At 40.7% G+C, this 13,572-nt stretch overlaps 1 protein-coding gene across 3 annotated transcripts in view; it reads left to right on the forward strand.

Moving 5' to 3' along the window:
• SLC12A4 (solute carrier family 12 member 4) overlaps positions 1-12,978 on the forward strand; it is a 45,891-nt gene extending 32,913 nt beyond the window's left edge. For all 3 annotated transcript variants that reach the window (XM_056500502.1, XM_056500504.1, XM_056500505.1), the window contains 14 exons: positions 864-921; positions 1,502-1,676; positions 2,061-2,179; positions 2,659-2,757; positions 3,072-3,191; positions 3,917-4,021; positions 4,977-5,145; positions 6,398-6,593; positions 7,272-7,441; positions 7,619-7,750; positions 7,847-7,954; positions 8,623-8,807; positions 11,400-11,533; positions 11,821-12,978. In XM_056500502.1, the coding sequence (XP_056356477.1) occupies positions 864-921; positions 1,502-1,676; positions 2,061-2,179; positions 2,659-2,757; positions 3,072-3,191; positions 3,917-4,021; positions 4,977-5,145; positions 6,398-6,593; positions 7,272-7,441; positions 7,619-7,750; positions 7,847-7,954; positions 8,623-8,807; positions 11,400-11,533; positions 11,821-11,912 (1,862 nt within the window). In that variant the 3' untranslated portion in view covers positions 11,913-12,978. The remainder of the gene's footprint in view (positions 1-863; positions 922-1,501; positions 1,677-2,060; positions 2,180-2,658; positions 2,758-3,071; positions 3,192-3,916; positions 4,022-4,976; positions 5,146-6,397; positions 6,594-7,271; positions 7,442-7,618; positions 7,751-7,846; positions 7,955-8,622; positions 8,808-11,399; positions 11,534-11,820) is intronic.
• Positions 12,979-13,572: the final 594 nt, after the last annotated feature.

A 13,572-nucleotide genomic window follows, 5' to 3' on the forward strand; every position in this document is an offset into this window, starting at 1 on the left:
TGTAAATCAGGATCCAGCTTGCTTATCCCAGCTCCTTAGGAGAGCAGCCTTTCCCTGCTGTCACTTTGGGAGCTGACCCTGTAGCAAGAAGCAGCATTTCCTGTGGAATAATGAATATTAAAAGAGGTCACAGCCTCAACCCCCAGCTCTGCTGCAGCTCAGGGCTCAGCCAGTGGGGGATGTGACCATGGCCCTGAGCCACCCTGGGGAGGCTGACACTGTCACCTGCAGGAGCATGTTTCTCCTTTTATTGCAGTTTGTAACTTATAGCTGCGTTTCAGGAGTAGAATTCAAGATTTAACCATTTGTGTGAACTTAATTCACAAGAGCAAAAACTTTACTGGAATGCCAGGTCCCAAAAGCCTGAGGTATTTTTGTAGTCCCCAATGCAGAAGCAGTACATTTAATGACAAACCTGATAGTCAAAGACTTACTGGTGATGTGAATGCCAGCAGAGATACAAAAAAATGATTGTGCAAGGTAATGGTTTGCTGTATGTTCAAAATATCTTCAGACACAGGATAAGGAGAGAGAAAAGAAAGATTTCAGTGTCAGCTTCTGTACTAGCAGAAGATTAAATTGACATTTTAGTGTAAAAATGCTTCATTTGATTATTTCCTCCTTTATCATAACATTTAAACCTGTCCTTTTTAAAAACTGAAACTTAGAAGAACTTTTCTCTGTAACATTAGAAGGTGCATTTGAGCAGTGAGACATTAATTTCCTTGCCAGCTTTACCCTGTACTTGTGGAGAAGCTGGAGTGCAAGTGCCATGGGATGGAGGCACATACTGTCCTTTCCACAATGCATTCATCTGCCACGTCTAAATAAATTTTACTTCCTTAGCACGCTCTGTCCTGCAGACTTCAGTTGTGTGTTATTATTTGGAGCCTGCATAGAAGGTGTTGTCCTGAGAGATAAGTAAGTGTTGCTGCTTTAATGCTCTCCTTTGTTTTTCTTTTTTTTTGCAGTGTAGGTGTGTTCTTCCCTGTTTGTCTGCATGTCTCACTCCTCTCCTTATTTATTTTTAATTTTTATTTTTTTTTTAATTTTTTATTTTTACTTTTGGGTGCCTTTAAAACCACATTTATATGTAAATTGTAAACACTGTTTTTGGCATCTTCTTGTATTCCATTTGATATTTTCTGGCATGGCATCCTCAGATTTTCTGTCTTGTGTCTTAGTTCTTGCATTTTTTCGGTGATAGTAAAAAATAATGTTGTGATAATCATATAAGAATTTTAAAATATATGTAATGAAATGTTGAAATCAAGCTGCAGACACCTCCAGTCTGTATATCAGAAGTAACTCAGATTATTTGCTACTTTGTTTTCTAGTTAAGAAAATATTGCAGTATTATTAATAATATAGTATAGCATATTAAAATTATGGTGTTATTGATAATAACTTTTGAATGGTGCTAAAACTGAGCTGAAAACCCCAAACATGAGTCTCAGAGCAGTCCTTAGAGTCCAATGCCTGGCTGTGTTCCTTCCTGCAGGTTTGGTGATGCAGTGAACAAGAACCTGGTGGTGGGCACGCTGTCCTGGCCCTCGCCCTGGGTCATCGTCATTGGCTCCTTCTTCTCCACCTGCGGGGCAGGTCTGCAGAGCCTCACCGGGGCGCCCCGGCTGCTGCAGGCCATAGCCAAGGACAACATCATCCCTTTCCTCTGGGTCTGTACTCCTGCAAGGGCTTTCTGCTCACTCTGCCTCACCAGCTGGCTCACTTCATGCACTTAAAATCACATTTATTCTCCCTGGTTTACCCACTACTGAAGTGAGGGGCAGTATTTTTATTTCGTTTTTTTTTTTTCTTTGGTTGAAAACAAAGAAGGCTTTTAAGGATTTTTAACTAGACTTATAGTGTAATTTTGTCAAGAAGTCAAACATTTCATTCTGTGAAGCATGGCAAATCATTAGACTAATTTGACTCCTTGCTCTAGAGAAGGAAGTATGTAGGAGAATTACTGTTGATCTTAAAAAAATGTAATTTGCTTTTTTCCCATTACAACCTTATGAAATACCTGGAAGATTTGCTGAATGTTTCTGTTTCTTCAGATCTTTGGTCATGGAAAAGCGAATGGTGAACCTACATGGGCTCTTCTGCTAACAGCATTAATTGCTGAGCTAGGAATCCTTATTGCTTCACTTGACATGGTGGCTCCAATCCTCTCAATGTAAGAAACAGCCTGGTTGCTGTCTCTGGAGGGGGGAATAGAAATACTCTAGAATTTTGCTAGTTTGTCTTTCAGAACATCTTAAATCAGTAAAGCAAATTCCCAGAGCCTGAGTTCCACTTCTGTAATTTCTATGAATCCTCTGACTTCAGACTCTGCATATAAATCTGTTTGGTTCTGCTCTGGAGTATTCTGTGAATAAGCAAGTTTTTATTATTTTTTTATTTGATTTGGAAAAACATTTTACTGACAGAACAAAGACAGCATTATATTGTGAACAGATCTAACTTGACCCAATTAAGAAATTTCTCTAGCTACTTTATGCTGATAGTTCATTCTAATAAAAATCAGAGGGGAATAGGGGGACAGGGCATGTGACAGGGCAGTGGGAGTTTGACTTGAAATCAGTCATGTAATTATAATACATGCCAGGATCTATGAATGTGCATGCTGAGAGGTTTTGCACTTTTGTTTTGCAGGTTTTTCTTGATGTGTTACCTCTTTGTTAATCTTGCATGTGCAGTCCAGACTCTTCTGCGAACCCCGAACTGGCGGCCCCGCTTTAAATACTACCACTGGTGAGTGAAGGGTGGCACCTCACTGAGCCTGCAGTCTGCACCTCAGAGCCTTCTCCAGGAGTACAGGCAGCATCTTTTATTGCTCTGGGTATCAGTTGGACACAAGAGCCAGACTCACATATGTCATGACACAAGAGTTTCATTTTAACAACAGGATCCTAAAACTGGTGGGACTCAGGAGATTCATTGGAGGCTTTACTTTCACTGCCTGTTCAGCACAGACAGCTTAAAGAAAAAAGAGCAAGAATGTGACTGACTTGTTTTTTAAGCTTTTATGCCCCACTACTTATTAATGCCTTTGCTTTTTGTTTTAGGGCCCTCTCATTTTTAGGCATGAGTATTTGCCTGGCACTGATGTTCATTTCATCTTGGTATTATGCTTTGGTAGCTATGCTTATTGCAGGCATGATTTACAAGTACATTGAATACCAAGGGTAAGTATTAACTGGGTAAGAAAGGGTAAAAGAGTGGCTGGATCTGTTTAATGAATTATCTCTAGCCTTCACATTTGGAAAAGGAACTGTCCAAAGATGACTTGGAGGGAGTTCCTTATTAGTTAATTTTTGTTTTCATTCTTTTACTGTGTCACTGCTAAGCAAAAGCCCATGAAGTACTTTGCTTAACAGCCTCTAAAGGTGTTATGTGAAACATGAATCACAGGATGTAGAAAACTGGTTGGGATCTATCTGCTGTGTTCTGCACATGATTACTTCAGGCCCAGAACAGCCGATGTCAACCATTATATTCCAATTTATCTGGTGCAAAGGTCTGTTTAGAGCAGTCCTTGCAAAGATGAATCTGCTGCTTGGGTTGCTTGGATGGAGTCAGGCTGCAGTGTGGCTTTGTAACTTAATTTGGCTTAATAACTGAATAGAGTGTTGAAATGGTAGATGTTTGTGAATGCTCAGGAAGCTTTCTCTGTAGTGTTGATTGCAAATTAAGCCCAGAATGGTGATTCATCATATATGTTTTACTGAAACATTTTCATTTCCTTACGTGATCTGTGATACCGCAGACATTCACATATAAATTATAAACGTGGATGGAAATGTGCCATGTGTCACATTGTTAAACTCACTGTAAGGTGCTCAGATGTCTGTAGCCTGGCTGTAAGTGTGCAGTTAAGTGGAGGCAGGGCTGACCTGTGTGTTCTTCACAGTGCAGAGAAGGAGTGGGGCGATGGCATCCGGGGGCTGTCGCTGAGCGCGGCGCGGTACGCCCTACTCAGGCTGGAGGAGGGCCCTCCCCACACCAAGAACTGGAGGTACTCACCCTGGGCTAGGGGAATGCTGCCATGCTTGTCTGCTTACACTGCAGGAGTAAACTGGGCTCTAAACCAGAGTGTGAATGAGTTTAAATGCCCAGAATATTAAAAGAAGCGTTGAGTTTGCAGTCAGCTGTGCTGTCACTGCCAAGCCTTGCTGTGTGGATCCTGTATGGGCAGAGCTTTAGTGCCCTTTGGATCTTTAACTGGGCTCCAAATTGGTGAATTCAGAAGTAGAACCTGGGGAAACTGGAGATCTCTGAGTACAGAGGTGTAGAGGCCAGGAAATGAACAGTGGCCAACATTATTCCTTCTGTTTTCATCCCTACTTGGTGCTGAAAACAGATTAAGTGGGCAAGAGCCTTTCTCTTGGTTGGGCATTGCACAACCCTTGGGCTCTGAACAAGAACAATAGGAATCTATTGAAGACAGAGTTTTATAAGTAGTTTTTTACTTGCTTAGCCAGACAGAAAACAACTTGATTGATTGTGTAGCATTTCCTCAAGAAGAGAAGGCAGGTGGGATCTTGTTTAGATGCAAATGTTTGTGTTTTCCATGTGCCAGGTTTCTGGATACAAAATACAGATATTTTCTTGGCACAAGTATCCAGATAGATCTGGGAGAACAGCCCTGCAGTATGAACACTGTGTGCTCCAGTAATACTTAAAAGAGCCTTGAAAAACATGCCTGTAAATAAAACAGTAATGCAAGCCTCTCAAGCTGAGTATATCAGCATATTTTATTACAGTGCAGCAGCAGAATTCCCACACTTTCACATCTGCTTTTAACCAAGAAAAGCAAAATATTAAGTAAAATCCCTTGAATGTGTGAGATACTGAAGGAATGTTTCAGAGTTAATATTCAAGCACAATATAAGTGAGGAGAGGCAGTTTTTTACATGTGTTACTGTTAAAATGTTAGTTAAAAAATAAGTTGTCTTTTTTATTTTCTGCAGGCCTCAGTTGCTGGTGCTTCTGAAACTTGATGAAGATTTGCATGTAAAATACCCTAGACTGTTAACATTTGCATCCCAGCTGAAAGCTGGTAAAGGTTTGACTATCATAGGATCAGTCATCCAAGGGAATTTCTTGGAAACTTATGGAGAAGCCCAGGCTGCTGAGCAGGTCAGTGTCCTGAATCCTGAAGTAGAAAGGGGTGATTGGGCTGGTAATGCAAAATTTTGTTTCCTTATCATTGTGGAAAAAAAGCATCTTAATAAAGCTTCCATGAAACACAGAACAAGCTCAGCAGCAGCACAGCTGTTCAGTAAAGGACTTGCATACGTGTTTCAGCTGCCAGCTGTGCCTTTGGGAATGCAAGATCAATGCTCATGTTTGTAAACAGCCTTACTGCACAAGCCTCTCTTCATTTATAGGAAATAATCACTGTTGAAGTTTCTGTATGCTGCTTAATGGAGGGAAGAGGAGTATTTAGTTTCCTGAACATTCCAAGTAAAAAGTTTTTTATTGAAAGAGTGATCAAGTACTGGAATTGTCTGCCTGGGGAGGTCCAGAGTCACCATTCCTGGATGTGTTAAGGAAAAGATTGGATGTGACACTGGGTGCCATGGTTTAGTTGAGGTGTTAGGGCATGGGCTGGACTTGATCTTTAAAGGTCTCTTCCAACCTTGTGATTCTGTGATTTCAGTAACTTTTAAACCTAGCAAATGTGTTCTTTTTCAGTTTGTTGATAAATATATTGTAAAAAGCATTGAAGGATGGTCCTGAAAAATTTGTAATTAATTACTTACTTGCTCCTTGTGTATATATGACATCATATCCCTGTTTAGATCTGTATAGTATCAGCATATTTGTTTTCTTCCCCAGAGGCTTTTTCTGTAGGAAAATTGTTACAAAAGGAAAACTAATTAATGGGTTATGTGTTGATCAAATTTATTTAGTTTTTAAACTAATAAAAGGTATACTTGCTGTTGTCTGGGATTTGGTGCTTATATTTGTAAATTTAATATAACACAGCATGTTACATGGGAATCTGAAACTGGAAATCCAAGTGAAGTCAATTGGCCTTGGGTTTAAAAAGGTGAGTGCTATAGGATTAGTAAATGGGAAGTAAAATAGTAACACAGATGTCACTATCTACTACTATGAATAAGAGATGATAGCACAAACAAAAAAAATCCTTATTTTAATCTGTTAGAAATTATTATGTTTGGAAAGAAACTGTTTTAAACAAGTGTGTGTTTTCTCTTTTGTTTTATTAAGGAAGTCTGATGAGCAGAACTTTGCATTGTAATGTGCTTTACCTACGGACATATGAACCAGGAATTTACATTGTAATCTCATGACAGAGAAATATTAGGAGTTCCTCTTGGAATGGAAAACTGAGATTTTTTTTTTTTCCCTGCCTATCTTGCAGACTATTAAGAATATGATGGAAATTGAGAAGGTGAAAGGATTTTGTCAAGTAGTTGTAGCCAATAAAGTTCGAGAAGGAATTGCTCACTTGATCCAGTCCTGTGGGCTCGGTGGCATGAAGCACAACACTGTGGTTTTGGGCTGGCCCTATGGCTGGAGACAGAGTGAAGATCCAAGGTCTTGGAAGACATTTATAGGTGAGCTTTGAAGGTTTGGTGTGATAAGGCATTGTGAATTTATTACACACATGGTACACACAGAGGATTTTAACAGAATCCTTGTAAGATTGGTTTTGAGTTTGTCTTTTTAGTATTGATGGAGAAGTATTTTCTCACAAAACTGCTCTGTTTGAAATACCAGTTCCTGTAGGTAAAAGACCTAAGAAAGACCTTTAAAAATTAATTTAGCAGCTAAAACTCATGTGTCTAATGAATGGTTAAAAAATTACAGGCTTGAGACATGCTGGGTTTGTGGCAAACTGTAATTTGTTTCCTAGATAATCTCTTTCTATCACTGGTTCTAGCCTATCCTTCTCTAGTGGATAACACTCTCCTTGCCTCTTGCTCTCTCCTTCTGCTGTGGTCCATTACTTAATCAAATTAGAGCAGAGCAGATGCTGTATCCTCATACTTAGCTTTGAAGGTTGCTGCTTTTCTTTTGAGTGTGAAATAAGGCTTGTGTTCCTGCAAGTCTGCTTTATCCTGCCTTTGTCACTTGGACTGACCTGTCTGTGCAAGCCTTGCTGTACATACTTTTCTTTATTTAAGTGATGGCTTTTTTGGTTTGCTGACACTTGCTCAGTGAGCAGCATTTTTGTACACATCAATGACTCTTGCAGGATTTGGAATTAACTGTGTTCTCCTCCTCCTGGGCAGGTACTGTTCGCTGCACAACTGCAGCTCACCTGGCTCTGCTGGTTCCCAAAAATGTGTCTTTCTACCCCAGCAACCATGAGCGTTACAACGAGGGCAACATTGACGTGTGGTGGATTGTGCATGATGGAGGCATGTTGATGTTGCTTCCTTTTCTTCTCAAACAGCACAAAGTAAGCAGCTACACAGAGAATGTCCCCCACCTATTTCTGCATTCTTTAGTTTAAAGAGACATGATCCAGTTGTCAAGCCTGTATTGATAAATGAGAATGGATATGTTGCTAAGTTTCTGTTTTGTAGAGTAAAGTATTATTTGCTTAAATAACTGAGAGTTTGTGTTCCCTCCCCAGGTTTGGAGAAAATGCAAGATGAGAATTTTTACTGTTGCTCAGATGGATGATAACAGCATCCAGATGAAGAAGGATTTGGCTACTTTCCTCTATCAGCTCCGTATAGAGGCAGAGGTAGAAGTGGTAGAAATGGTAAGGAAATTGAGCCCATTTTTCACTTTATTGTGCATGTTGTGATGTCTGGCTAAGATTTGATTACAAGCAAAATATTTGTCCTTGTTTCTGCAGCACAATAGTGATATCTCAGCATATACTTACGAGAGAACTCTTATGATGGAGCAGAGATCTCAGATGTTGAGGCAAATGAGGCTGACAAAAACTGAGAGGGAAAGGGAGGTATGTCATTTGTGGTTGTTCTCAATGGACTGCTGAGGGGATGACACAAACTGCTTCCTACTAGTGTGTTATGTAGCTGCTGCTTAAATTTAACTCCTGTGCTCTGAAGATGTAAGGAAATACTTTTAGTGTAGCTATTTCTGTTTCCCAAAATTGCGAGTAGTTCTTGTTTTTTTCTTTATATGGGATATCCGGTATTTGTCTCAGTTTATAGCATATCCTGTTTTCCTTCTGAAGATCTCTTTCCAATTTGGACTTACAGGACATGTGACTATGATGTCTATGACATGTAGCTATGAAAGATGATCCATCTTTTCTGCATGTGCTTGGCAAGCTTTTTTTCTTTTAGTTGTCAGTTTTGGGCTCGTTTTGTTTGTTGTTTCTGACTGTGCCATGATGTGAGCTAGACTGACATTTTTTCTTGTATGGATACAGGTTTCTGTCAGTCCAAATTCTGCTTGGCTTACACCTGTCAAAACTGTTAAAAGTCAGTTTGGTATGTAAGACTTCTGGCTAGGGCAGATGCCTGGTATCAGAACTCTCCTGAAGGCTAAATTAAGTGAGCAAAATAAAAGATTCAATGGAACAAAAAGTCTCTAATTATTTAAAGATCACCAGAGAGCATAAAATAAATCCTGAGTTTACCTTGTCACTCATGTTCCCTCCAGGCTCAGCTTGTAAAGGACAGACATTCAGTAGCACGACTGGAGAGCCTCTACTCAGATGAAGAAGATGAGGGAGACCCTGTTCCTGAGAACATCCAGATGACCTGGACTAAAGAGAAGTGTGATGCTGAGAAGCGGAACCGGGGCAGTGCTGTGGGCAGCTTCAGAGATCTCATCAGCATTAAGCCGTGAGTCTCGTCTAAGTCTGCACTTTGCATCCCTTGAAGCTCTTCATGTGCTGTGCTTCTATTATCTTTTGTTTCCTAATCCTTGGTTTGGACTTGTGCTGTAAACATTGAGACCTGGCTATGAAAAGACAGCAGTTAGCCTCCCCAGAAACCTCTAACCAATCAAATCTGCACACATCCCTCAATATTTCACTTGGTATAGCCAAATTCTAAACTGGAACTGTTAAATCCTGTAACAACTTCCCTCCTGTCTCCCAAATACCTCAATAAAACACACTGATAATTTCATTGATCTAATCAGAATGTAAAAGAAAAGATGATAAAAGTCTAGTGTGTAGTGTGGACGTTTAATGCATAAAGGCAGAATCTGTGGAGATGGTGATGAATGATTTGGAACAACATCTGTGTGTGATAAACCCTCTGAGACTGCAGGAGCACTGACATGTAACAGCAGCTGTGGCACTGCCACGTGTGTGCCCCCTGAAGAGTGAGAAGTAAAGGTCTATTTTGGCTTTGTGTAAAGCTGTGTGAATCTCCTGTGACTTCTTTGATGTCCTGCATCTCACATGAAGAGCTCAGTCAGTTTTGCATACCTGGCAAAGTTCCAGATTTTGCTTCCTCATAAATCAGAATTCAAATCTGTTTTAGGCTGCATCATACTGTAGAAATTCTGCTGAATTTGGTGTTAACTACCTGTACTTTTTCCTCTTCCATGCTTTCAGAGGGTGGGAAAACTTGTAAGTTTGTTATTTAAATTAGAAGTACATTAAGATGGTTGAGAGGAAAGACTTAATTTTCTCAGCTAAAAGCAGGAAAACTCTGTGTACTGATGGAAGAAAAGGCATTAGAGTTGAGCAGTCTTAGCAATGGTTTAAAGGGAGCAGGATTAGCTACTTAAGCTAAGTATCATTGTAAATAGGATGTAACAAGCTACAAGAGTTGTCCTGATGAGAACTGAGGATAGAAAACAATTCCAGTCTGCACCTGTTTTCCTAAGCAGAGTATGACACAAGCAGGAGGAAACATTACTCATTTAGAGAAGCTCTCATTCTACAGCACTGCTAGGATGTTATTTCTGGCAGTGTCTGGGCTCTAAACATGCCCTTTCTTGTAGCCTACACCTTCAAATCCCTGGGGAGATGCCAGCTTTAAAAATCACTTTAGAGAAAACCAAACCTTTAGTTTTCAATTCCCTTTCCAAAACTATACAGAGCTAACAGCTGTTATGTTCCTGTTGCTGGTTTTTTTCTCACTTCCTGTAAACATTATCTGGCCTTAGTGTTGTCCCTGGTTTTCTGAAGCTGATGTGGTGAAGACAGAGGGTGTCCTTGCTCCAAATTAAATAAGAACATGCAGTAACAGAGAGGTAATTCACAGTGGGTAAATTATTCTGTTAGCATAATAAACATGGTTCTTTCCACTGCATCTTCTTCTTTCTGTGTATATAAATTATTTATTTTCAAATCTGAATATTCAGAAGAGCAGCAAGGTTACTAAAGAGTTTCACTCATTATGCAAAGCTGAATCAATGAAAGCACAGACTCATATTTCATTTGTTTCTACTAATACTTATTTTTACTATATTAAAATGAAGACAAAAACTCAAGTGGAAAAGTCTCAAAAGTATAAATACATTCTTCTTTTGATAAGTTTCTGTATTGTATTTCCTTTTATGTTACCAAATAATGGTTGATTTCCTCAAAGAAGGAAGCATTCCCTGGCTTGAAATCCTGAAAGGTTACTTTTGAGTTTTGTTCCTGCATGAATTGATGTTATTTTGTATTGATATATTCCAAATAATGATTGCTTTTACCTCTCTTAGCCTGGATTCTTATGGAGTGGAGACATATGAGATTATGCTGCACCTATTTCCCTTTTGTCCCCAAACTTTTGAACTGTGGCTACTCAAGTTTGAAAGCGTGATTGAGATTTTAAGGACACCTGGATAAAAGTGTTGTAAACAGCCAGGCAGAGAGGTTGATTAGTGTCTGAAGAAGAGCTTAACATCCTGTAACCCTCCAGAAAAGGAGGGTGTAAGGACAGCCAGCCTGTCCCAGCTGCCATCCTGTGTTTGCCCGTGATGTCCCTGCAGTCTGCAGCAGCCCAGCCTTGCTCTGGGGCTGGCAGCTGCTGGGAGCACCCAGAGGGAGGTTTTCTCCAGGGCTGTGGGCTGGGCACCACGGTGCCAGCTGCTGCTTGGCTCCAGGTCACTGAGAGCTTGGGCTGCTGAGTCTGGAGGGTGCCTGGCCCGTGGGTGTGAGGGGTGCCAGGCACTGCTGTGCCTGGCTGAAGAGCCCCTCCTGCAACTGTGTTTTAATTTCTTATGCAACTACGAATCCTCTTTATCAAGTATGCTTTTTGAAGAGCAGTCTAACTTTCTAAACTGGAGACTTGACTCCAGAGACCTTAAAACCAGCAGTACCTCAGTAAATCTGGGAAATGTCTTTTGTATCTTCATCATAAATTTTGAAGAAAATCACTGTGTTGAGTTGACATTTAGCAGGGTATTTAGGAGATTTGAGTGTGCTTTTTAGGGGCCTTGTTAATAATTCAGTGTTTGTAACAGTAAGTCTGAATGTGCTTCTCCCACAGGAACCAGTCCAATGTCCGAAGGATGCACACAGCAGTGAAGCTGAATGAAGTCATTGTAAATAGATCCCACGATGCCAGACTTGTGCTCCTCAACATGCCTGGTCCTCCAAAGAATACTGATGGAGATGAAAACTGTATCCTTTCAGGCAAGGCCTGGGCCACACAGAAGGGTTTTCTGTAATCTGTTCTCTTGAATTCATTTGGCCAGCAGTGCTGTAGAGCTGTAATATGTGACAAAGTGTCCCCTGAGTGGAGGGCACTGCCTTGTGGCCCTAGGGCAGTAAAAGTGCCACAAACTCGCAGTGTTTTGGTGCTTAGAGGGGTGCTTGCACTAAGTGAGAGCAGAACTGAGGGCTGTGAGCTGGTCTAATCCCTCTGTGTTTTGGTTTTGATCTTTTTGTCCTTGACTTTACTGAAACAGACATGGAGTTCCTGGAGGTCTTGACGGAAGGTCTGGAGAGGGTGCTGCTTGTTAGAGGCGGGGGCCGAGAGGTCATCACCATTTACTCCTGATTCAGAAGCTTCTCACCCTGGTCTGCATTTACCTCCTTGGCCATTACGGACATTCCAGTTTTAAAGGGAGAAGAAAAAAAGGTTTTTTTGCCTAACTTTCTCCTCATCCAGTCCTGCTCATTGTTTTTTCCATTTGCAACATACATATCTTTCAGGATTGCAGTATTTGTTACACCATCCACTTAGCAACATAAATTGTGAAGCTGCCACATTATTCAGTTTCTGCTTTGGTACCCCAGCATTTGTGCATGTAGTTTTAACACTAAACCTATTTTTAGTCAGCACTGCTACGTGCAGTATTTTTAGTAACTGTATGTAAAGTTAGGACATGAAAGCCAGTTACTGTAAAAAGATTTAAAAAGCTTTTTATATTAGGTTTGGGGGATAGAAGTGCATTATATAGCAGCTAGTTTCTGCTGAAGTTCAGCTATAAAGCATTTTCTAAGAGCACACTAAATTGTAAGAGAGGACTGAAAAAGCTTTCCTTTTCTGGGTTTATTTCCAGAACTAAACTCTCAGTATTGGGTAAGAATTTATACTTTTAATACATTTATTGATAGAGATTTAAATAAATTATGTTGATATAGTTGAAATTATGTATGTAGCTTGCTATAAGTTTTGTTGCTTCTGAGACTTCAGGTTGTGTGAGGCCAGATCCCTATTTATTTTTGTATTTATTTGTCAGAAATATTGGATGTGCAGATGCAGACTGTTTAGGAGAACAGATCTCACAATAAATTCTGAATCACCAGTGGATTGAAGGACCAGTCCTGTGGCAGTTCTTCCATGCTTTAAATTTCTTGCAGAGCATCCATCAAAAGTACATTGGGCATGTTGGAGTCCCTGTAGAGCCAGTGCTGTGCTGCACACAAAGTGATGGGATTGCACTTGCACAAGTACAGGGGACCTGCTGCTTCACTGTATGCTTTGTGCCCTTAGAGGGAAAAGAAGAAAAGAAGACCCATATTAACCAATAAGTCTCTGGAGATTTTATCAAGCCCATTAAGTTGTACTTTATGTACAGAACATTCGTATTTTTTCAATAAAATGTTGCATACACTTTGAAGCTGCTCTCTGTTCTGTGTGTGAGGGTGGGTTGTGCAGGAGGAGCCTCTGCCCTGCCCTGGCACTCTGCACCAGGGGAGCTGCCAGCTCAGACTGCAGAGCAGCTGGGTGTGTGTCTGAGGAGGAAAGAGAGGCTCTGGGGGCACTGCCAGAGCCACAGCCACACAGAACTCTGCACCTGCAGGCTCTTGAGCACACACAGGCTGGTACCCCCTCGAGGTTTCTCTGTCTGGGACAGTGGTGATCCCATGGCAGGGGCAGGTGTGAACAACATCCCAGGGAGTTGGGAGAAACGTGGGGACTGGCACATTTCTGTCCCTTGGGCTCTTGCTAGGTGGTGTGCTAGTTCTGCTGTGCTGCTGCTCCTGGGTGTTTCACTGATCACAACATGACTCAAGTCTGAGAAACTATCCAGGCTTTTATCTTGAATAACTTAATAAAAATTCTATTCATAGGATTTGATAGTTTAAGCCTGGTTGTCCTCTCTGTAAAGGGCATACCTGATGGGAGCAGGATGGTATTCATCTGTGCCAAAATCCAGGAAATACCTCTAGGGTGTGCTCTCTATTGAGTATTTTTTTTAATTTTAATAAGC

Source organism: Oenanthe melanoleuca, chromosome 11 (assembly GCF_029582105.1).
Source record: "Oenanthe melanoleuca isolate GR-GAL-2019-014 chromosome 11, OMel1.0, whole genome shotgun sequence".
NCBI lineage: Eukaryota > Metazoa > Chordata > Aves > Passeriformes > Muscicapidae > Oenanthe > Oenanthe melanoleuca.